The following is a 22,650-nucleotide window of genomic DNA, read 5'->3' as shown; positions in this document are numbered from 1 at the left end:
AGCTCTTTTAATGTTAATTGTCCTATACTGACTCTGTTTTACAAATCTTTCATTTAGAGTATTTTAACTTTTGTATTGTTTGTTGGTTTGGCAATTTCACTGTCAGCCAGAGAAATATGCTGAGAAGGATTGTCACCACAGCAAGCAAGGTACTTGGAGTCAAACATACAGGCCTGGATGAGGTCTTTAAGTTCAGGGCCCTCCGCAAGGCTCACAAAATCATTTTAGACCCAAGCCACTCCCTGTTCCTGGACTTTGAACTACTCCCCTCTGGGCGCAGGTTTAGGGCACCCCTCGGCAGGAAAAACACAACTAGACAATCATTTGTGCCAGGTGTGATATCCCTCCTAAATAGCTTGGGCTAATGTTCCTATCGACCCAGTGAGGCTAGTCTCTTTTTATTGTTATGTACTGTTATGAAAGTTGTATTGTCAATTTGTTTTGTTATTTAAACGCCACTTTAAACGTGTACATGACGCTGCAACAAAATTTCCCCATAGGGGGACGATAAAGTCAGTAAAGTAAAGTGTTATTCACCAGGAGGAAGGTGGTAGATGAGGTACGCTTGAGGTTATATAGGAGAAACTTGGAGAGGGTGGGGGCCTTCAGGTCCTTGGAGTGTACTTTGACACTAGGCTGACCAGGGCAGAACACATTGAGAGAGTGGTGGGAAACTGTAAGAAGGTGCTAGATGTGATGTGCTGTCTGACGGTGATTGAGTGGGGGGGCTGGCCGATCCTCATTGAGGAACATGTACTGTATGTTGCATTGTTCAAATCTGTAATAGATTATGGCAGTATAGTGTATGGTTTGGCAGCCAAGGACCAAGGACTTCCAAGGACATACTGGGTCAGCATTTGTAGTGCAAGAATGTGGGGTGGCAGTCAGGAAACGTATTACAGATCATCTGGCTGTATATACAGCAGAGCTGATGGCCATACTGTTGGCCTTGCTGTGGGTGGAGGAAGTCAAGGCAGACAGAGAAGTTATTTGATCTTATTCATGTGCAGTATTGATGAGTCTGCAGTCCTTTAGCTCATGTAGCAGCCAGTTGAATAAGACTATAAATGTGATAGAAAAGCATCCAGCAGGAAAGTGTGATTCTTGCCAGGAAACCAGAGACAGTGGAGCATGTACTGATACCGTGTGGGCAGTATGAGCGGGAAGAGAGAGGCTGAGATCCAGTATGAGGGAGAAGGGTATACAGGAAATTTGTTTAAATAGTATACTGAGTAGAACGTCATTAGATACAATATATATATTTTTTAATTTAACGGGGCTAGCAGGTCTCCGACCCACATTCCAGTACAGTAGGTGGCGGTAATGCACCATAACGTTGGTTGCCAATCGCTGATAAACCCCACAAAAGAAGATGGACGTGGAAATTAACAAATCACGTTTGTAGATTTACATGCGTGTCATTTCCTGATTCAGGGTCAACAACATGGTGCCGTCCATGGTCTGGGCGAGCCAATGATTTGAGTGGATATTTTCCTACGAATGCCTTTTATTTCTATGATACTTCGCTAATATTGTACAAGAGCTAATGCTGGGGCATTAGATTGTTATTCGTTGTTTTTCCACTGTCAAAGAGTATTGAACAAGTGTCCATCTCTGCTGCTGCTCACACAACTGATCATGTCGGGGACAAATGTGTGGACTCGCAGTCGGGAGAGGATGAGACGGTTCCCAGAGCTGTTTGCCCAGTGTTCTGGTGAGGTGCGTAGCCACCAAACAAATTCATACTGAAAAAATATATAAACGCAATATGCAACAATTTCTACGATTTTACTGAGTTACAGTTCATATAAGGAGAGCAGTCAATTCAAATAAATAAATTAGGCCCTAATCTATGGATTTCACATGACTGTGCAGGGGTGCAACCATGGGTGGGCCTGGGAGGGCATAGGCCCACCCACTGGGAGCCAGGTCCAGCCAATCAGAATTCGTTTTTCCCCACAAAAGGCCTTTATTAGAGACATAAATACCCCTCAGTTTCATCAGTTTGCTGGTCTCAGACGATCCCGCAGTTGAAGAAGCCGGATGTGGAGATCCTGGGCTGGCGTGGTTACACGTGGTCTGCGGTTGTGGGGCCGGTTGACATACTGCCAAATTCTCTAAAACGACATTGGAGTTGGCTTATGGTAGAGAAATTAACATCACATTCTCTAGCAACAGCTCTGGTGGACATTCCTGTAGTCAGCATGGCAATTGCACGCTCCCTCAAAACATGAGACATCTGTGGCATTGTGTTATGTGACAAAACTGCTGACTTTTTGTCCCCAGCACAAGGTGCACCTATGTAATAATAATGCCGCTTTAATCAGCTTCTTGATATGCCACACCTGTCAAATGGATGGGTTATCTTGGAAAAGGGGAAATGCTCACTAAGCGTGATGTAAGCAAATTTTTCTAAAATTGAAGTAAGCTTTTTGTGCATATGGAACATTTCTGTGATCTTTTATTTAAGCTCATGGGACCAATACTTTACATGTTTATTTTTTTGTTCAGTATTAGATGGCCACTGTTTGCCATACAATATCCAAAAGCATAAAGCCAAGTTAAGTTGTCATTCTGCCAATGTGAGAACTTGTCCCAGGGTTTCTCCTACCATTGTATAACTGGGGCGGCCCACCAAGGGATTTGGCTTGTGGCCCTGGATGATGCTTTTGGGGAGGAAGCTCGTAAAATAAAAGAAGGGGGAAACACTGCCTTAAACAATAATATCTATTGTGTTTCCACAATCATCCTCCAACAGAAGTTTGATCTAAATACTGACTTTTGAATATCATGTCCTCAGGCTGCAGCTTATGGGAAGTGTGTGACAGCTACTACCACAGGCAGACAGGAGCTGAGAAAGGACCTGTGTGTTAAAGAGTTTGATGCTCTGAAGACTTGCATTGTTACAGCAGTGAGTGGCATATTACAGGTGTTCCATCATTTTCTATGACATTTTGTCTGTCTTTGATGTATAAATTCAACTGACTTGATCATCTTATTGTCTTGCAGGCCAAGAAGGGAGTGAAGTAGACCATTCCGCCCAACACATCTCTGCTGGACATATAGTGCATTCTGCTGGACATAGGCTTTATCGTGAACATAAACAGGGGTGTATTCACTAGGAACTAAACGGACGGGGACCTACCTGAATTTGTTCAATAGAAACGCTCAATTACATTGTAAAACATTTGCATCTGTTTGCAGTCTGCACTAATGACTACACCCCAGGCAGTGGACCTAATGTCCCCGTTGTTCCATAAACATCATGTAGTACTGTTTCAGTAATGCAATGGCAGGTGCTGAAAGATATCTTGACTAGTCCCACAAGCATAATGTTGGACCTGTTGTTGGTCCCAGAGGTAATGCTAGCATGGTTCTTCAATAGTGTGTCAAGGTCATACCGTTTGACTATGTAATAACATGTAACCCACCACCGAAGACTTGCAGGACTGTGTATTTGTCATGTAGAAATATGCAAATTGGTGTATGGGGGTTCTCTTTGGTTAACGTACACAACACACATTGACAACCAACATTTCATATTGTGACATTTTCAGAAATATGAATCGACCCAGAATGAAATAACTCTAATTCTAAAAGAAGTCATGAGGAGTTATGAAGCCACTGTTGATGTCCTCCCTCTATGAAGTCCATTTCATTCACTGTTCCTTATGGTAGCCACAGCACTGGGCACCATTGTAGAAGTCCAAGCCACTGTTTCAAATGCTACAAGAATAGAGAGCGAGAGATGACGACTAATTGCACTTCTGTTCTGGAAATGATGCATTTACATCTCAATACAGGCATAAAGATATTCACTTCGACCCGTTCATTTCACCCCAAGTTAGGATAAAGGCACAAAGCAGTGGAGCCCTCACACACAGGATATGACAAAACAAAAGAACCATATTCCTTTTAAGTCACAGAAGAACCACTGCTGTAGCACATGTAAGGCACAAGAATGTGGAATGTAGAATCACAGTTATGGATTCAGAACTCACAAAATGAAATCATATTGGAATTGTACCGTGTGTGACAAGGATACTCATTTCTACAGCACTACATTCTTATTTTTATTCATCAAAAATATGATTCTGTTTTCAAAATCAAGAGTCAAATGATCTGGAAGAAGCACTGAAGCTAACCAATTGATCCCTATTTAAATGTTCTTGGAACGCTTTCCAAAAATATGTCAAACCCAGCAGGAGGACATTTAGCGACAGTCCAGAGAACATATAGATGCTATTTACACACGATGACCAACATACATTGGGCTTAACAAAACCACTACAGTAACAAAAACACCAGCACGTAATCTTTCCAGAGCCAAAATGAAAACGCCAAATCACTTAGAAGTATCAAGGGATTTAAAATGACTAAAATACAAGTCATTGGATAGATGGTACATTGCTCTCTCAAAACACAGGATTAAAAAGGAAACTCTGTATGTGGTATTGCATCGCTTAACATACATTCTAGTCCAAATCTCACCCCACTAAAAATAAGTTAACATTTACATACAAATATATTTTGAATAAAGACTAGAACTATGGCAGCATTATACAGCATATTATTATAGAATAATATGTGATCATTGCTACAATATCTTTATCATCACTATTATCCTGTATCTTCTGGAATCATGGAAGGAGCACTAAAGAAAGCACTAGTATTTGGTAATAGATGCCCACAGACTAAGGTCACATGAAGATGCAAACCAATTCAGATCAGATCTTTTGCCAATAATTGTGAAAAAGATCAGAATTGGGTTGCCTGTGTAAATGCAGCCAGAATGTTCCCTATCACATCAATGCATCTCACACACTCACACTCCTCCTGTACTTGTCAGGTATTGTGAAGGCAGGTGGTAAGGCAATAGAGTGTGATCCACGGTACATGACTGTGTGGGGGAGAGAAAGAGTGTGTGTATGCGTTGTGATTAGTATGAACATGTGTACAAGGTTAGCGCAGTCTGACCCAGTGTGTGTGTGCACAGTCTGACCCACTATGTGAGAGTGTGTTTGTTTAAATATAGGGATTCACACAGTCCAACCCAACGGTCCATGAGTGTATGTTATACCGTATTCATGTGCGTGTATGCCGTTACCCAGTCCCTGTTACTCGTCTCTCTCAAGCTCAGAGGTCTGTTTAATCTGGCGTGTGTGTACCAGTGCTCCCCCCAAGGCTGCATGGAGATCTGACCCCCCCATGTCCAAGAATGGCTCCAGCTCACCCTCCCTGGACTCCCCTCCAGCACCTCCTACCCCCAGGGCTCTCCTTCTCCTCCTCAGGTCCATGTCTCCTTGGTCCCTGGCCTTCTCCTTCTCGTGGATCACCTGGGGCTGGGCTTCCACAAAGTCCCTGGAGTCTGACTGGACGGCTGCCCTCTCCTTCAGGTCCCGTCCACTCTTCTTCACAGCCCCTAGTTCTCCTGGTTCGACAGGTCCTGGCCCAGCTACAGCCAGAGCCTGTTCCTCCCCTCTTCCTCCCCTCTTTGCTCTCTCCATCACCTCTCTCTCAGTATTTTCCTTCTCCCACTGGATCCTCTCTTGCTCTGCTTTCTCCTTATCCACCTTCTCCCTCTCTGCTCGCTCCTTTCCCAGCCTCTCTTTCTCCGCTCTCTCCTTCTTTACTTGGTCTTTTTCCATCTCCTGCTCTCTCACCAGTTTCCCTCTCCTCTCCCTGTCTAACCGTTCCTTCTCCACTCTCGCCTGCACCTCTCTATTGATCCTCTCCTCCTCCAGTGTCTCTTTCTCCATCCTCTCCTTGTCCTTGTCTACTACTGCCTCTACCGATCCTTTCCCTGGCCGGTCCTCAGCTTTAGCAGGTGGTGGTTGCTCCTTTCTGTGTTTGGGCTGGTCTGGTTCTAGCTTCACCCCCTCTGCCACCTTCTGACCCAGCGGTACCCCTCTAGCTCCCAGCTCCCTCTCCTTAGGGGCCTCCAACGCTGCTCCTGCCACAATTGTCTGTTTAGGGACTTCCTGGACTACTTCCTTGGGGATCACGGGGAGAACCACTTTGACGACCTGCTCTTCTGCACTCTTCTCCACAGGGAGGACCTCATTCTGGGGCTGGACGTGAGGCTCGGCCCCTCCGGCCTGTAGAGCTCCTGCTCCTTTGGGCTCCTTGGCATCTGAGGCCAGGGCAGGGCCATCTTGATCTGGGTCTTTGGGCTTGGATGCTCCCCCCTCCTCCTGTACTCCCTTCTCTGCATCAGCCTCTGGAGCTCCATCTGATGTAACACAAGATACAAAGATCATTATTTACTTTCCCTTTAACTGACCTAACATTTCAATTACTCATACTCAGCACTTAGACATGCATCAGAATATAAACTTAGAGCATGTACGAGAGTGCACACACTGAGTATGTGTGTGTGTGTGTGTACACACACCTGTCTTTTTGGGGTGCATCTCCTGGTGTTGTTCCTGTATGACAGCCAGTAGTTTCTCCTGCTGGTCCAACAGTCTCTTCTGCTGCTCCTGCTGCTCCTTTATAACCTGCAGCAGAACGGCATGGTCCAACTGACCCTCTACATGGGGGGAGACATGGTTAGAACATACCAAAACACACACAGGGGGAGTCAATTACAAGTGAGAGGGGTTGGAATGTACCAAATGAAATGGCACAGCGATGGGGTGAAGTTCATAAATCATACAGTGCATTCAGAAAGTATTCAGACAACTTCCATTTTTCCATATTTTGTGATGTTACAGCCATATTATAAAATGTATTAAATCATCAATCATCGGCAGACTCGACAGCCTTGGTTTCTCAAATGATTGCCTCGCCTGGTTCACCAACTACTTCTCAGATAGAGTTCAGTGTGTCAAATCGGAGGGCCTGTTGCCCGGGCCTCTGGCAGTCTCTAGGGGGGTGCCACAGGGTTCAATTCTTGGACCGACTACCTTCTCTGCATACATCAATGATGTCGCTCTTGCTAATGGTGAGTCTCTGATCCACCTCTACGCAGACGACACCATTCTGTATACTTCTGGCCCTTCTTTGGACACCGTTAACAACCCTCCAGGCAAGCTTCAATGCCATACAACTCTCCTTCCGTGGCCTCCAATTGCTCTTAAATACAAGTCAAACTAAATGCATGCTCTTCAACCGATCGCTGCCTTGTACATAGCCAATCTACAGTATAATTTAGCCCAAACAACTACCTCTTTCCCTACTGTATTTATTTTATTTATTTATTTATTTTGCTCCTTTGCACCAATATTTATTATTGCACCACCACCATTATATCATTATTGCACCACCACCATTATTTTTATTTTTACTTTGCACATTCTTCCACTGCAAATCTACCATTCCAGTGTTTTACTTGCTATATTGTATTTACAGTGCTTTGCGAAAGTATTCGGCCCCCTTGAACTTTGCGACCTTTTGCCACATTTCAAGCTTCAAACATAAAGATATAAAACTGTATTTTTTTGTGAAGAATCAACAACAAGTGGGACACAATCATCAAGCTACTAGTGTGACGGCAGGCAATGAGTGAACATTTGTTCCGTGTTTACCTTTCCACGCGCCTTAACAGGTGCATTATACAGGCTATGCACCTCATGCTTTATGCTGATCTTGACATCTTTGTACCGAATTGCAGTTTTAGGCCCCCATCATGCCCCTGTCAAACTGAAATGTGTATGACAGAGTTGCCATATTTGCAGTTTTGACATAACCCTCTCTGTCTCTGCTTCTCTCGCTCTAGTGTGGGATAGTGCTGGGGACTTTGTTGCTGTTCTTCTGTTCGTGGATGACCCACCAGTCGTGTATGTTTCTGGTCCACACGGCTAACAGCACCAAACGCAGGACCTATGCTGGCCTAGCTTTCCATGCCTACGGCAAACCAGGCAAAACACTGGTGGAGACCAGGTATGTGTCCTTTCCTTTGAGAGCCAATACTGTTTTGATGTATGTCTTGTGTCTTTAGAGCCTTGATCAAATGCTAATATCTGAATTTCTCTCCCTCTTCCTCCCACTTTCTCTTGGTCTCTCCCGCTCTTCCTCTACAGTATGATAGGTCTGATGTTGGGGACGTGTATTGCCTTCTATGTCGTCATCGCTGACCTGGGCTCTAATTTCTTCGCCCAATTGTTGGGCCTACCGGTAGGAGTCAAGAGTTTGAATTACAGAAGCAATCAGAGAATACAATAGGGCTGCATGATTTGGACAAAATACCCAAGTGCACATGTTTTGGGCCAGATATTGCGATTATGAATTGAGATTTTTAAAAGCTTGGTAATTCCATCAGCCATGGTTAATACAAGTGTCTGGGTAGAGGACATCTCTTCTAAAATGAGATCATATGAATTAATACATACCGTGCTAACTGAATAAAAAACTAATTAAACAAATATGTTATACATATGATAGCAGATAGGATTATTGCACCTACATATTAACCAATGGAATATAAAGCTTATGATTGTGTAATTATGTATAAGTAGGCCCAATCATTGTTATAATTTACAGTGCCTTGCGAAAGTATTCGGCCCCCTTGAACTTTGTGACCTTTTGCCACATTTCAGGCTTCAAACATAAAGATATAAAACTGTATTTTTTTGTGAAGAATCAACAACAAGTGGGACACAATCATGAAGTGGAACGATATTTAAAACTTTTTTAACAAATCAAAAATTGAAAAATTGGGCTTGCAAAATTATTCAGCCCCTTTACTTTCAGTGCAGCAAACTCTCTCCAGAAGTTCAGTGAGGATCTCTGAATGATCCAATGTTGACCTAAATGACTAATGATGATAAATACAATCCACCTGTGTGTAATCAAGTCTCCGTATAAATGCACCTGCACTGTGATAGTCTCAGAGGTCCGTTAAAAGCGCAGAGAGCATCATGAAGAACAAGGAACACACCAGGCAGGTCCGAGATACTGTTGTGAAGAAGTTTAAAGCCGGATTTGGATACAAAAAGATTTCCCAAGCTTTAAAACATCCCAAGGAGCACTGTGCAAGCGATAATATTGAAATGGAAGGAGTATCAGACCACTGCAAATCTACCAAGACCTGGCCGTCCCTCTAAACTTTCAGCTCATACAAGGAGAAGACTGATCAGAGATGCAGCCAAGAGGCCCATGATCACTCTGGATGAACTGCAGAGATCTACAGCTGAGGTGGGAGACTCTGTCCATAGGACAACAATCAGTCGTATATTGCACAAATCTGGCCTTTATGGAAGAGTGGCAAGAAGAAAGCCATTTCTTAAAGATATCCATAAAAAGTGTCGTTTAAAGTTTGCCACAAGCCACCTGGGAGACACACCAAACATGTGGAAGAAGGTGCTCTGGTCAGATGAAACCAAAATTGAACTTTTTGGCAACAATGCAAAACGTTATGTTTGGCGTAAAAGCAACACAGCTCATCACCCTGAACACACCATCCCCACTGTCAAACATGGTGGCGGCAGCATCATGGTTTGGGCCTGCTTTTCTTCAGCAGGGACAGGGAAGATGGTTAAAATTGATGGGAAGATGGATGGAGCCAAATACAGGACCATTCTGGAAGAAAACCTGATGGAGTCTGCAAAAGACCTGAGACTGGGATGGAGATTTGTCTTCCAACAAGACAATGATCCAAAACATAAAGCAAAATCTACAATGGAATGGTTCAAATATCCAGGTGTTAGAATGGCCAAGTCAAAGTCCAGACCTGAATCCAATCGAGAATCTGTGGAAAGAACTGAAAACTGCTGTTCACAAATGCTCTCCATCCAACCTCACTGAGATCGAGCTGTTTTGCAAGGAGGAATGGGAACAAATTTCAGTCTCTCGATGTGCAAAGCTGATAGAGACATACCCCAAGCGACTTACAGCTGTAATCGCAGCAAAAGGTGGCGCTACAAAGTATTAACTTAAGGGGGCTGAATAATTTTGCACGCCCAATTTTTCAGTTTTTGATTTGTTAAAAAAGTTTGAAATATCCCATAAATGTCGTTCCACTTCATGATTGTGTCCCACTTGTTGTTGATTCTTCACAAAAAAATACAGTTTTATATCTTTATGTTTGAAGCCTGAAATGTGGCAAAAGGTCGCAAAGTTCAAAGGGGCCGAATACTTTCGCAAGGCACTGTACTTTGCCACCATGGCCTTTTTTTTGTTGCCTTTACCTCCCTTATCTCACCTCATTTGCTCACATCGTATATAGACTTGTTTCTACTGTATGTTTGTTTTACTCCATGTGTAACTCTGTGTCGTTGTATGTGTCGAACTGCTTTGCTTTATCTTGGCCAGGTCGCAATTGTAAATGAGAACTTGTTCTCAACTTGCCTACCTGGTTAAATAAAGGCGAGAAAAAAAAATCTACATACAATACCCCATAATGACAAAGCGAATATCTTTAATCAACATTTTTTTCAAATGTATTAAAAATAAACTATTCAGACCCTTTGCTATGAGACTTGAAATTGAGCTCAGATGCATCCGGTTTCCATTGATCATCCTTGAGATGTTTCTACAATTTGATTGGAGTCAACCTGTGATAAATTCAATTGATTGGACATGATTTGGAAAGGCCCAGTTGACAGTGCATGTCAGAGCAAAAACCAAGCCATTATGTTGAAGGAATTGTCCGTAGAGCTCCGTGACCGGATTGTGTCGAGGCACACATCTGGGGAAGGCGACGAAAAAAATGTCTGCAGCATTGAAGGTCCCCAAGAACACAGTGGCCTCCATCATTCTTAAAAATGGAGGAAGTTTGGAACCACCAAAATTCTTCCTAGAGCTGGCCGCCCAGCCAAACTGAACAATCGGGGGGCCTTGGTCAGGGAGGTGACCAAGAACCCGATGGTCACTCTGACAGAGCTCCTGGAGTTCCTCTGTGGAGATGGGAGAACCTTCCAGAAGGACAACCATCTCTGCAGCACTCCACTAATCAGGCCTTAATGGTTGAGTGGCCAGACGGAAGCCACTCAGTAAAAGGCACATGACAGCCCACTTGAAGTTTTTTTTTTTTTTTTACCTTTATTTTACTAGGCAAGTCAGTTAAGAACAAATTCTTATTTTCAATGACGGCCTAGGAACAGTGGGTTAACTGCCTGTTCAGGGGCAGAACGACAGATTTGTACCTTGTCAGCTCAGGAATTTGAACTTGTAACCTTCCGATTACTAGTCCAATGCTCTAACCACTAGGCTACCCTGCCGCCTGGCAGAAGGCACCTAAAACGACCATGAGAAACAAGATTCTCTGGTCTGATGAAACCAAGATTTAATTATTTGGCATGAATGCAAAGCGTCACGTCTGGAGGAAACCTGGCACCATCCCTACAGTGAAACATGGTGGTAGCAGCATCATGCTGTGGGGATGTTTTTCAACAGCAGGGACTGGGAGACTAGTCAGGATCGAGGGAAAGATGAAATGAGCAAAGTACAGAGAGATCCTTGATGAAAACCTGCTCCAGAGCGCTCAGCACCTCAGACTGGGGCGAAGGTTCACCTTCTAACAGGACAACAACCCTAAGCACACAGCCAAGACAACGCAGGAGTGGCTTCGGGACAAGTCTCTGAGCCCAGGAAATAGATGTGCAGCAACGCTCCCCATCCAACCTGACAGAGCTTGAGAGGATCTGCAGAGAGGAATGGGAGAAATTCCCCAAATACAGGTATGCCAAGCTTGTAGCGTCATACCCAAGAAGACTCAAGACTGTAATCGCTGCCAAAGGTGCGTCAACAAAGTACAGAGTAAAGGGTCTGAATTCTTATGTAAATGTGATCAGTTTTTTTATTTATTATTTGGCAAAAATGTTGACAAACCTGTTTTTGCTTTCTTATTATGGGGTACTGTGTGTAGATAAATGAAGAAAAATAAACAATTGAATACATTTTAGAAGGCTGTAACAAAAAATGTGCAAAAAGTCAAGGGGTCTGAATACTTTCCGAATGCACTGTATATTGAGCAGTATTGGTATCTACATCGGAGGGAGAAGGAGCATTCGATTTATCCAAACAAACAGCATAGGGATGTGTTTATGGGTGGGAGGCTGGAGGAGGGATAACTCAGTCAAACTAATGGTTGCTACAAACAAGATGTGAGCAGTTTAGGCAAGGTGGGGGGGGTACTGTGTGAGAGGGCGTGAGGTGGGTTAGGACTTGGGGATTATGGCCATGTGGGTTGGGGGGGGGGGGCAGAACTAGAAAATATGACTAAACTGGGTACTACGCTCTCATCTCCAGACTTCATTAGTTGATTGAATGACTAGATGTGAATAAAGTAGGAGAGAGGAGTTCATACCTGCAACCATCTTTTTTATCACTGTGACAGGAGCCCGGCAGAGGAAAAGAAAAGGAGCGTGAAAGAGAGAAAAGAAAGAGTGAGTCAGCAGAGAGAAACCAAAAATGAGTGTGAATCAAGCCAAAGAGCGAGAAAGTAACGAGAGAATCCCACTTCAAAAACAACCAGGCAAAAGCTTGTTGCCAAAGACACACTTGAGATGGAAAGCGAGAATAGAGATAGATAGACAGAGATAGAGAGAGAAGCAGACAGACAGAGGTGGTACAAGTCAGAGTACGAGAAAGAATACAGACATAGCATGGAATGGTACAACTGAAGTGGGAAGTTTACATACACTGAGGTTGGAGTTAACCACACATTTCTTGTTAACAAACTATAGTTTTGGCAAGTCGGTTAAGACATCCACTTTGTGCATGACAGGAGTCATTTTTTCCAACAGATTATTTCACTTATAATTCACTGTATCACTATTCCAGTGGGTCAGAAGATTACATACACTAAGTTGACTGTGCCTTCAAACAGCTTGGAAAATTTCAGAAAATGTCATGGCTTTAGAAGCTTCTGATAGGCTAATTGACATAATTTGAGTCAATTGGAGGTGTACCTGTGGATGTATTTCAAGGCCTACCTTCAAACTCAGGACCTCTTTGCTTGACATCATGGGAAAATCAAAAGAAATCAGCCAAGACCTAAGAAAAAAAATGGTAGACCTCCACAAGTCTGGTTCATCCTTGGGAGCGATTTACAAACACCTGAAGGTGCCACGTTATTCTGTACAAACAATAGTACGCAAGTATAAACACCATGGGACCACACAGCCGTCATACCGCTCAGGAAGGAGATGTGTTCTGATGAACATACTTTGGTGCGAAAAGTGCAAATCAATCCCAGAACAGCAGCAAAGGACCTTGTGAAGATGCTGGAGGAAACATGTACAAAAGTATCTATATCCACAGTAAAATTAGTTCTATATCGACATAAGCTGAAAGGCCGCTCAGCAAGGAAGAAGCCACTGCTCCGAAATCTGGATAAAAAAATCCAGACTACGGTTTGAAACTGCACATGGGGAGAAAGATAGTACTTTTTGGAGAAATGTCCTCTGGTCTGATGAAACAAAAATAGAACTGTTTGGCCATAATGACCATTGTTATGTTTGGACTAAAAAGGGGGAGGCTTGCAAGCCAAAGAACACCATCCCAACCGTGGCAGCATCATGTTGTGGGGGTGCTTTGCTGCAGGAGGGACTTGTGCACTTCACAAAATAGATGGCATCATGAGCAAGGAAAATTATGTGGATATATTGAAGCAACATATGAAGACATCAGTCAGGAAGTTAAAGCTTGGTCGCAAATGGGTCTTCCAAATGGACAATGACCCCAAGCATACTTTCAAAGTTGTGGTAAAATGGCTTAAGGACAACAAAGTCAAGGTATTGGAGGGGCCATCAGAAAGCCCGGACCTCAATCCCATAGAAAATTTGTGGGCAGAACTGAAAAAGCCTGTGCGAGCAAGGAGGCCTACAAACCTGACTCAGTTACACCAGCTCTGTCAGGAGGAATGGGCCAAAATTCACCCAACCTATTGTGGGAGGCTTGTGGAAGGTTACCCGAAATGTTTGTCCCAAGTTAAACTATTTAAAGGCAATGCTACCAAATACTAATTGAGTGTATGTAAACCTCTGACCCACTGGAAATATGATGAAAGAAAGAAATCATTCTCTCTACTAATATTTCACATTCTTAAAATAATGTTGTAATTCTAACTGACCTAAAAGAGGGCATTTTTAGGATTAAATGTCAGGAATTGTGAAAAACTGAGTTTAAATGTATTTGGTTAAGGTGTATGTAAACTTCCGACTTCACTGTATATCCACTATAACAAGAATTTATTAAAAAATCCATCCATTCTATGAGCTGCTAGCCCTGGTCCTTGGTCTGTACTTCAATTCTTTACTCCTTCTTACTCTTCCACTTACCATCCATTTTGTCCTCTGCTCCTCCCTCCCTCTCTTCCTTTGCTTCTGGAGCAGCAGCCACCTCCGCTGCCCCAGGAACCACTGCTACAGGAACTGGGGCCGCCGGCTCACCTAAACCACAGTGTCAAAGGTCGGGTGACGTCAAACATCTACTGCCAATCAAATCCCTGAGCATCTGAGTTGATTGAATGTTCTGGATAAAGAACAGTCATACGCACGTTTCCCAGCAGCATCTGGGGCTTTGGCCGAATCCTCAACCAGCGCCTGCTCAGCCACCATATCCTTCACAGCAAGCACCTCTTTCACTGGGTCAAGTTTCTCCACTTCCTTTAGGGGCAGGACTTCTTGTTTCTTCCCCACCCCCGGGTCAGGCTTCTCCAGCACCTCATTGAACTGAGCCTCGGCCTCTTCCACTTCCTCCTTTTTCACCACCACTTCCTTCTTCTCTCCTCCCTCAGACTGCCCCTCTTCTCCTCCCGCTGCAGGTTGGTTCTTCTCCTCCTCCAGCTCGGCGTCGTTCTTCCTCTTCTCTATCTGGACCTCATCGTGAGGGATGGGCGGCTCGTGCCGATGGGCCTCCCCATCAGGTACCGCCACACCTGAAGGGAGGGAGGAGGGACACACACACAGGTATAACACATGGGTTTTCAGGTGTTGCTGTAAATAGTATTCCTGACTTTTTTTTTTAAACCTAGCACTTGTAGATTACTGGTTTTCTTGTATGTTGCAGTCTAGTGGATTTTGCTTGGTTCTAACAGGTTCTCCTAGGTTCTGAAACTTTCTCCCTAGTTCCATACCTGCGTCGGGGCGGTCCAGCTGTACCTCCTCCTTCTTTTTCATGTCTGCTACTGCTTGTTCAGGTCCTTTGATCTGGGGGGGCTCAGCCTGTTCCTGCTGTCTCTCCACTGGATGGTCTGGCTCTACTGCAGCTGGGGCTTTAGGCCTCTCCACTAACACAGGCTTCACCTCAGGCTGTTTCACTGCCACTGGCTTCTCTACTGTTGGGAGGGAGAGAAATGAGAGATAGAGACAAGAGAGAGAGAATGGAGTGCATTCGGAAAGTATTCAGACCCCTTGACTTTTTCCACATTTTGTCACGTTATTGTTACATTATTTTATAAATTTTATTCTAAAATGGATAAAATCGTTTTCCCCCCTCATCAATCTACACACATTATCACATAAAAGAGTCTTCTTGGGTATGATGCTACAAGTTTGGGACACCTGTATTTGGGGAGTTTCTCCCATTCTTCTCTGCAGATCAAATCAGATTTTATTTGTCACATACACATGGTTAGCAATGTTAATGCGAGTGTAGCGAAATGCTTGTGCTTCTAGTTCCGACAATGCAGTAATAACCAACAAGTAATCTAACCTAACAATTTCACCAAAGCTACCTTATACACAAGTGTAAAGAGATGAAGAATATGTACATAAAGATATATGAATGAGTGATGGTACAGAGCGGCATAGGCAAGATGCAGTAGATGGTATTGAGTACAGTATATACATATGAGATGAGTAATGTAGGGTAAACATTATATTAAGTGGCATTGTTTAAAGTGGCTAGTGATACATTTTTTACATGTATGGCAGCAGCCACTCAATGTTAGTGGTGGCTATTTAACAGTCTGATGGCCTTGAGATAGAAGCTGTTTTTCAGTCTCTCGGTCCCTGCTTTGATGCACCTGTACTGACCTCGCTTTCTGGATGATAGTGGGGTGAACAGGCAGTGCCTTGGGTGGTTGTTGTCCTTGATGATCTTTATGGCCTTCCTGTGACATCGGGTGGTGTAAGTGTCCTGGAGGGCAGGTAGTTTGCCCCCGGTGATGCGTTGTGCAGACCTCACTACCCTCTGGAGAGCCTTACGGTTGTGGGTGGAGAAGTTGTCGTACCAGGCCGTGATACAGCTCGATAGGATGCTCTCGATTGTGCATCTGTAAAAGTTTGTGAGTGCTTTTGGTGACAAGCCAAATTTCTTCAGGCCCCTGAGGTTGAGCCTTCTTCACCACGCTGTCTGTGTGGGTGGACCATTTCAGTTTGTCCGTGATGTGTACGCCGAGGAACTTAAAACTTTCTATCCTCTCCACTACTGTCCCGTCGATGTGAATAGGGGGGGTGCTCCCTCCGCTGTTTCCTGAAGTCCACGATCATCTCCTTTGTTTTGTTGACGTTGAGTGTGAGGTTATTTTCCTGACACCACACTCCGAGGGCCCTCCCCTCCTCCCTGTAGGCCGTCTCGTTGTTGTTGGTAATCAAGCCTACCACTGTAGTGTCGTCTGCAAACTTGATGATTGAATTAGAGGCGTGCATGGCCACGCAGTCGTGGGTGAACAGGGAGTACAGGAGAGGGCTCAGAACGCACCCCTGTGGGGCCCCAGTGTTGAGGATCAGCGGGGGGAGATGTTGTTACCTACCCTCACCACCTAGGGGTGGCCCGTCCAGTACCCAGTTGCACAGGGCAGGGTCAAGACCCAGGGTCTCGAGCTTGATGACGAGTTTGGAGGGTACTATGGTGTTAAATGCTGAGCTGTAGTCGATGAACAGCATTCTCACATAGTTATTCCTCTTGTCCAGATGGGTTTGTGCAGTGTGGTTGCAATTGCGTCGTCTGTGGACCTATTGGGGCGGTAAGCAAGTGGGTCTAGGGTGGAGGTGATATGGTCCTTGACTAGTCTCTCAAAGCACTTCATGATGACAGAAGTGAGTGCTACGGGGCGGTAGTCGTTTAGCTCAGTTACCATAGCTTTCTTGGGAACAGGAACAATGGTGGCCCTCTTGAAGCATGTGGGAACAGCAGACTGGGATAATGATTGATTGAATATGTCAGAACCTCTCAAGCTCTGTCAGGTTGGATGGGGAAAGTTGATGCACAGCTATTTCCAGGTCTCTCCAGAGATGTTAGATCGGGTTCAAGTTCGGGCTCTGGCTGGGCCACTCAAGGACATTCAGAGACTTGTCCCGAAGCCACGCCTGCATTGTTTTGGCTGTGTGTGGAGGGTCGTTGTCCTGTTGGAAGGTGAACATTCGCCCCATCCTGAGGTCCCTGAGCGCTCTGGAGCAGGTTTTCGTCAAGGATCTCCCTGTACTGTGCTCCGTTCAACTTTCCCTTACTAGTCTCCTAACCCTGCTGTTGAAAAACATCCCCACAGCATGATGCTGCCACAACCATGCTTCACCGTAGGGATGGTGACAGGTTTCCTTCAGATCTGACACTTGGCATTCAGGCCAAAGAGTTCAATCTTGGTTTCATCTGACCAGAGAATCTTGTTTCTCATGGTCTAAGAGTCCTTTAGGTGCTTTTTGGTGGGCTGTCATGTACCTTTTACTGAGGGGTGGCTTCCGTCTGGCCACTCTACCATAAATGTCTGATTAGTGGAGTGCTGCAGAGATGGTTGTCCTTCTGGAAGGTTTTCCTATCTTCACAGAGGAACTCTGGAGCCCTGTCAGAATGACCATCGGATTCTTGGTCACCTCCCTGACCAAGGCCCTTCTCCCCCAATTGCTCAGTTTTGCCGGGTGGCCAGCTCTAGGAAGATAGTTCTAGGAAGATTCTTGGTGGTTCCAAACTTATTCCATTTAAGAATGATGGAGGCCACTGTGTTCTTGGGGAACTTCAATGCTACAGATGTTTTTTGGTACCCTTCCCCAGATTTGTGCCTCGACACAATCCTGTCACGGAGCTCTACGGACAATTCCTTTAACCTCATGCCTTGGTTTTTGCTCTGTCAACTGTGGGACTTTCCAAATCATGACCAATCAATTGAATTTGTGTGGGAACTCCTTCAAGACTGTTGGAAAAACATTCCTCATGAAGCTGGTTGAGCGAATGCCAAGAGTGTGCAAAGCTGTCATCAAGGCAACGGGTAGCTACTTTGAAGAATCTAAAATATATTTGGATTTGATTAACACTTTTTTGGTTACTACATATGTGTTATGTCATAGTTTTGATGTCTTCACTATTATTCTACAATGTAGAAAATAGTTTATTTTAATTTTATTTTTTTAATCTTCAATGAGGTAGGTGTGTCCAAACTTGACTGGTACTGTATGTAAATAAGTTATCTTTTTTTAATCAATTTGCAAAAATGTCTAAAAACCTGTTTTCGCTTAGTAAATATGGGGTATTGTGTGTAGATTGATGAGGAACATTTTTATTTAATCAATTTTAGAATAATGCTGTAACGTACCAAAATGTGGAAAAAGTCAAGGGGTCTGAATACTTTCCTGAATGCACTGTATATACCAATATGTGTGAGTGTGAGATCCACTAGATGGCAGCAGAGATCTAAACTATAAAGAGATGCAGCACTAATGCTGACATACCTGCTACAGTACAGTCTAAGAGAGAATCAGGAGAGAATGGAGAGAAAATGACAAGAGTGTACAGAGAGAGAGACCCATGCTTCTGTTCTACTGGCCTCACTAATCTGCAATAAACAGGAAACAGGTGTGGAAGGAAGTGGGCGACTATCAGTCAGAGGGAGGGAGAGAGCGAGATAAAGAGTGATAGAAAGAGGAAAACGGAAGGCAGAGGATGGGGCTGTGTGAACTGTCCTTGCTCCTATCTGTGGAGCTCTTTCTCATTTTTACGATCCCCCTCTTCTCCTCTTACCAAAACCCCTCAAGCCCCGAACCCCAGCCCTCCTGTCTCACTCATCTCTCCCCTCATTTCCTCTGTCTGTACCTCTCAACCCCTCCCTCCATGCCACCTCCATCTGATACCACTGTTACAGGAAAGAGCTAGCAGGCATTTCAACTGCCCAGGAAAGGGGGAAGAGGAGAGGGAGTAGGTGAGGGGGAAAGAGGGAGAAGGAAAGGGGGAGAGAGTGGGGGGATAAGGGGAAGATGGGAAACCACTGGAGTTTGAAGGGCATCATTCTGGCTCCATCAATGTCAAACGCTTGCTTCTCTTCGATATTATCAAGTGGTTATCCTCTACCCCTGTCTGTCAGTCTGTCTAGCTGTCTGTCAGTCAAAAACCCAATATATTCCCCCTTTTATCTGCGGTTCCATATTTCTTTGTTTTAAGATTGCTTTCACCTTTTGGCTCTTGTTCTCTATACTCTCACTTTTCTGCACCTCTCTCTCCAACAATGACATCAAAATGTGAACTTTGGAGTTTTGAACATTGCAGATTTGGAACGGATTAGAATAGAATAACAAAGAACAGAATAGAATGGAAAGTTGACTCGGCGATGGAACTCGGCGATGGAACATGGCCTGTGGCTATAATAATAATATGTGGGCTGTACCGTTCCGTATATCAGGAACATCAGGAAGGACCCCAAAGATGGCACTCTTGACCGATGCAGGGGGAGGAGGGGCCTGCTTGGGGGTGGAGTCACTGGCTGAGATTGACAACGTGGTAAGGGTGCTGACCAGCAGGATGCCTAACCCCACCCATAACACCAGCTATAGAGGGAGAGAGAGAAAGATTATATAATAATAAAATATACCATTTAGCAGACGCTTATCCAAGTGTGTATACATTTTACATATGTGTGGTCCCAGGAATCAAACACACTATCCTGTTGTTGCAAGCGCCATGGTCTATCAACTGAGCTACAGAAGACCACCAGAGAGAGAGAGAGAGAGAAAGAGAGAGAGCGAGAGAGGGATGTTGGTCAGTGATGGGGTTAGTAGGGATAGTGTGTGTGTGTGTGTGTGTGTGTGTGGTACCTGTGCAGTGAGTCCATTCTTCTGTATCTTTCTGTAGATGAGTGCGGGGCAGATGAAGCAGATGAGGGAGCCCATGGTGGCTCCAGTCAGTCCCAGGATGGTCTCCACTACAGACATAAGAGCATAGAGAAACATTTAGTTACACACACACACAATCCCTTGGTTGGCTAAAGCGACATACTCTAGCTGACAGTGTACCACGTGGGTCTGTGCGTCAGCCAGGCTAACAGTCCTCATCCTCCTCATCTGCTCTCATCTTTCTCTCCACCTCTTCCTGCACCTCCACACCATACATACAGTACAGGGACAGGGCTTAGCCTTCCTGTTCAATCAGAAGTCAGTATCTCCACACCATCTTTCAACCCATCTTGCCCATGGCCCTGTCCCAAATGAAGCACAAACATACACCCCCCTGATCTAATCTATTACAAGCTTCACTTTCAGAACCTGTGTTTCAAGCCAGTACCAGTGCCATCCTCCTCCTGACCCAACCCCTCCCTCCCCTGGGCAGGTCTGTCTGGGCGCTGGGCCCAGGCCCCATCTCTCATCCTGGGAACCCAGGCTATATTGTGTCCCTCAGATTTAGTGTCTGTTCCCCCTAGAGTCCCTCCACCCCCTTCCTCTCTATTAGCCTGATTAGATACACACACCCCAGCCAAACACAGCAGTGTGTGTCTGTGTGTGTGTGTGTCCCTACCCAAACACAGCCCTAACAAATAGCCTTACCAAACAAGATGAATAAAACATTCAAACTCACCCCAACCTTCACATCTAGATCATTATTACAGCACACAGACAACTAACGGAGACCACTAAAGAACAAATGTGCGCTGTGGGGGTCTATGAGCCAGAGGGGGTGTATGTGTGTGTGTGTGTGGGGAAGGGAGAATAATAGCGCTATCTTCCTGTCTGTTCGTCCAGAGGAGATAAAAGTAGAGGTGTGATTTAAGGAGTGTGTTAAGAGTGTGACAGTCACTGAGTCATAAACTCATATTCAAACACGTCGTAAAAAGCTTGAGTTACAACACACACATAAAACAACACATGCATCATAAAGGCCTGCGGACATACAAACATAAGAACACACGAACAGTCGCGCACACACACACGTGAACACACACACGTGAATGCCCGCCTGCACCACACGCACATACAAACACACACCATTGGGGATGAGGATGCCTCCCAGCATGGTTCCGAAGACGATGGCAAGGGTGATCATCTTAAAACGAAGTGGAGGCATGTACCCCCCTGCAGCAAACGTCCCGTCCTTCTGCTGGGGGACAAAAAGACTCATTATAACAGTATTCTACAGTAAAGCTCTTCTGGTTAGGGAATGATAATTTCTTATTACTGTTTACTGTGTGTGTTAACCTTCATTTGTGTATAGATTCACCTGTTGTTCGAACAGCATGGTGTTGATGGCCTGTCTACAGGGCAGTATCATCATGGGGAAGCCCACAGCCACTGACATCATGAAACCCACCCGGATCATCTCTGTCACCAGGTTAGAAGGGAAGTTCATCAGAACGTTACCGGCTATGTCGTCCGTGAAACTGACGTAACCAAAGAAGCCCACCTAGAGAGGAGGAGAGGAGGAATAGAGGAAGGAATGAGGGAAGAGGGGAAAATCACAGTGATAAATTCAAAAGCCACGCACACACACACACACCTAAACCATCATGCAGTATAGAACGATGTACTATGCGGTGAAGACATCGAGATAGGAAGTGACATCAGCGTACACCACTCACCGTGATGTAGAAGGTGGTGACGACATTGAGGGAGGTGGTGAAGATGGTGCTCATGCGTTTGATGGAGGGCTCGTCCAGACTGTCGTAGGTAGGCAACACCTGCCTGTAAACAAACAACCAGCACACAAACTACAGCTGCCACATCAGACAGGACTAGACAGGTCACATTTCAGGGCAAACTTTGTGCTCTACTAGAAAAAGCTAAAGTTTTAGTACAAACTTTGTAGTCTGGTCTCTCTCTCTAAAGACACAACAGCCGTCAACATCAACTGGGGATAATTCAATGTTTTGGGGGTTTTTAAAGATCATAATCAAATTAAAATCAAATTTGTATATTTGAATCAAAGAATAATATATTGGTCGAGGCAAATTGGTCATGAGAGGGTAAAAAGATGTATCTGTCGGTTTAGAGCTCTACTCATTATATAGATGGTGAGATTGAACAGCGAGGATCAGCATTGGTATCATATTAGATTAACACACAGGGAGAGAAAAACAGGTCATTTCACAAAAAGGCAGTTGTGGTTTCCGCACAGTGTGTGTGTGCGACACCGTGTGTGCATGTGCGTGGTCGTGCGATGCCATGCACAAGTTTGTATGTGTGTGAGAATGAGAGTGGGTGAGGCTGTCTGTCAGTCAGGGAGGGGTGCAGTAAAGTGCTGGTTATTATCTCTGAGAAACAAAGAAGCGACAGAATGGGCTGTCTGTCATCAAGCAGCGCTGTAAAAGAACAGGCCAGCAGCACATTAGCAGGGGAATCTACAGGCCTTCTATATAACAGCTAGTGTTCGACGAGGGTTAGAGCATTATAACCTTTCTTGGCCGTCTTTTTTGCACTCACTTTTGTGTGTGTGTGTGTGTATGTGTGTGTGTGTGGGAAAGAGAGAGAGAGAAAGAGAGCATACAGTTACCATGTCTCTCTACCGCATTCTCTCCCTCTTTCTGGTTTTTATGGGTGTACAGCACTGTCCCACGGTGCTTTTCCTTGA

The 22,650-nt window shown here is 44.7% G+C and overlaps 2 protein-coding genes across 6 annotated transcripts in view; one reads left to right on the top strand and one right to left on the bottom strand.

Annotated features, from left to right (window-relative positions):
• The first annotated feature begins 1,413 nt into the window (after window positions 1-1,413).
• On the top strand, window positions 1,414-3,818 carry ndufaf8 (NADH:ubiquinone oxidoreductase complex assembly factor 8). The gene is made up of 3 exons (XM_029685153.2): window positions 1,414-1,719; window positions 2,801-2,911; window positions 3,010-3,818. The coding sequence occupies exons 1-3, from the start codon at window positions 1,639-1,641 to the stop codon at window positions 3,028-3,030; spliced, it is 213 nt and encodes a 70-aa protein (XP_029541013.1). The 5' UTR covers window positions 1,414-1,638; the 3' UTR covers window positions 3,031-3,818.
• A 242-nt stretch (window positions 3,819-4,060) lies between these two features.
• LOC115144238 (putative sodium-coupled neutral amino acid transporter 10) overlaps window positions 4,061-22,650 on the bottom strand; it is a 35,838-nt gene continuing 17,248 nt past the window's right edge. For 3 of the 5 annotated variants that reach the window (XM_029685117.2, XM_029685115.2, XM_029685116.2), the window contains 11 exons: window positions 21,662-21,764; window positions 21,304-21,486; window positions 21,072-21,183; window positions 19,908-20,014; window positions 19,481-19,640; window positions 15,023-15,223; window positions 14,444-14,824; window positions 14,226-14,336; window positions 12,251-12,271; window positions 6,395-6,532; window positions 4,061-6,232 (listed from right to left, as the gene is read on the bottom strand). In XM_029685117.2, coding sequence (XP_029540977.1) covers window positions 5,118-6,232; window positions 6,395-6,532; window positions 12,251-12,271; window positions 14,226-14,336; window positions 14,444-14,824; window positions 15,023-15,223; window positions 19,481-19,640; window positions 19,908-20,014; window positions 21,072-21,183; window positions 21,304-21,486; window positions 21,662-21,764 — 2,632 coding nt within the window. In that variant the 3' untranslated portion in view covers window positions 4,061-5,117. The remainder of the gene's footprint in view (window positions 6,233-6,394; window positions 6,533-12,250; window positions 12,272-14,225; window positions 14,337-14,443; window positions 14,825-15,022; window positions 15,224-19,480; window positions 19,641-19,907; window positions 20,015-21,071; window positions 21,184-21,303; window positions 21,487-21,661; window positions 21,765-22,650) is intronic. The other 2 variants (XM_029685118.2, XM_029685121.2) reach the window with 2 other exon arrangements.

The sequence above is a fragment of the Oncorhynchus nerka genome, linkage group LG16, assembly GCF_034236695.1.
Source record: "Oncorhynchus nerka isolate Pitt River linkage group LG16, Oner_Uvic_2.0, whole genome shotgun sequence".
NCBI classification, from domain to species: Eukaryota; Metazoa; Chordata; class Actinopteri; order Salmoniformes; family Salmonidae; genus Oncorhynchus; species Oncorhynchus nerka.
Note: the sequence above shows the minus strand (reverse complement) of the source record. Positions and strands in the feature narration are given on the sequence as shown.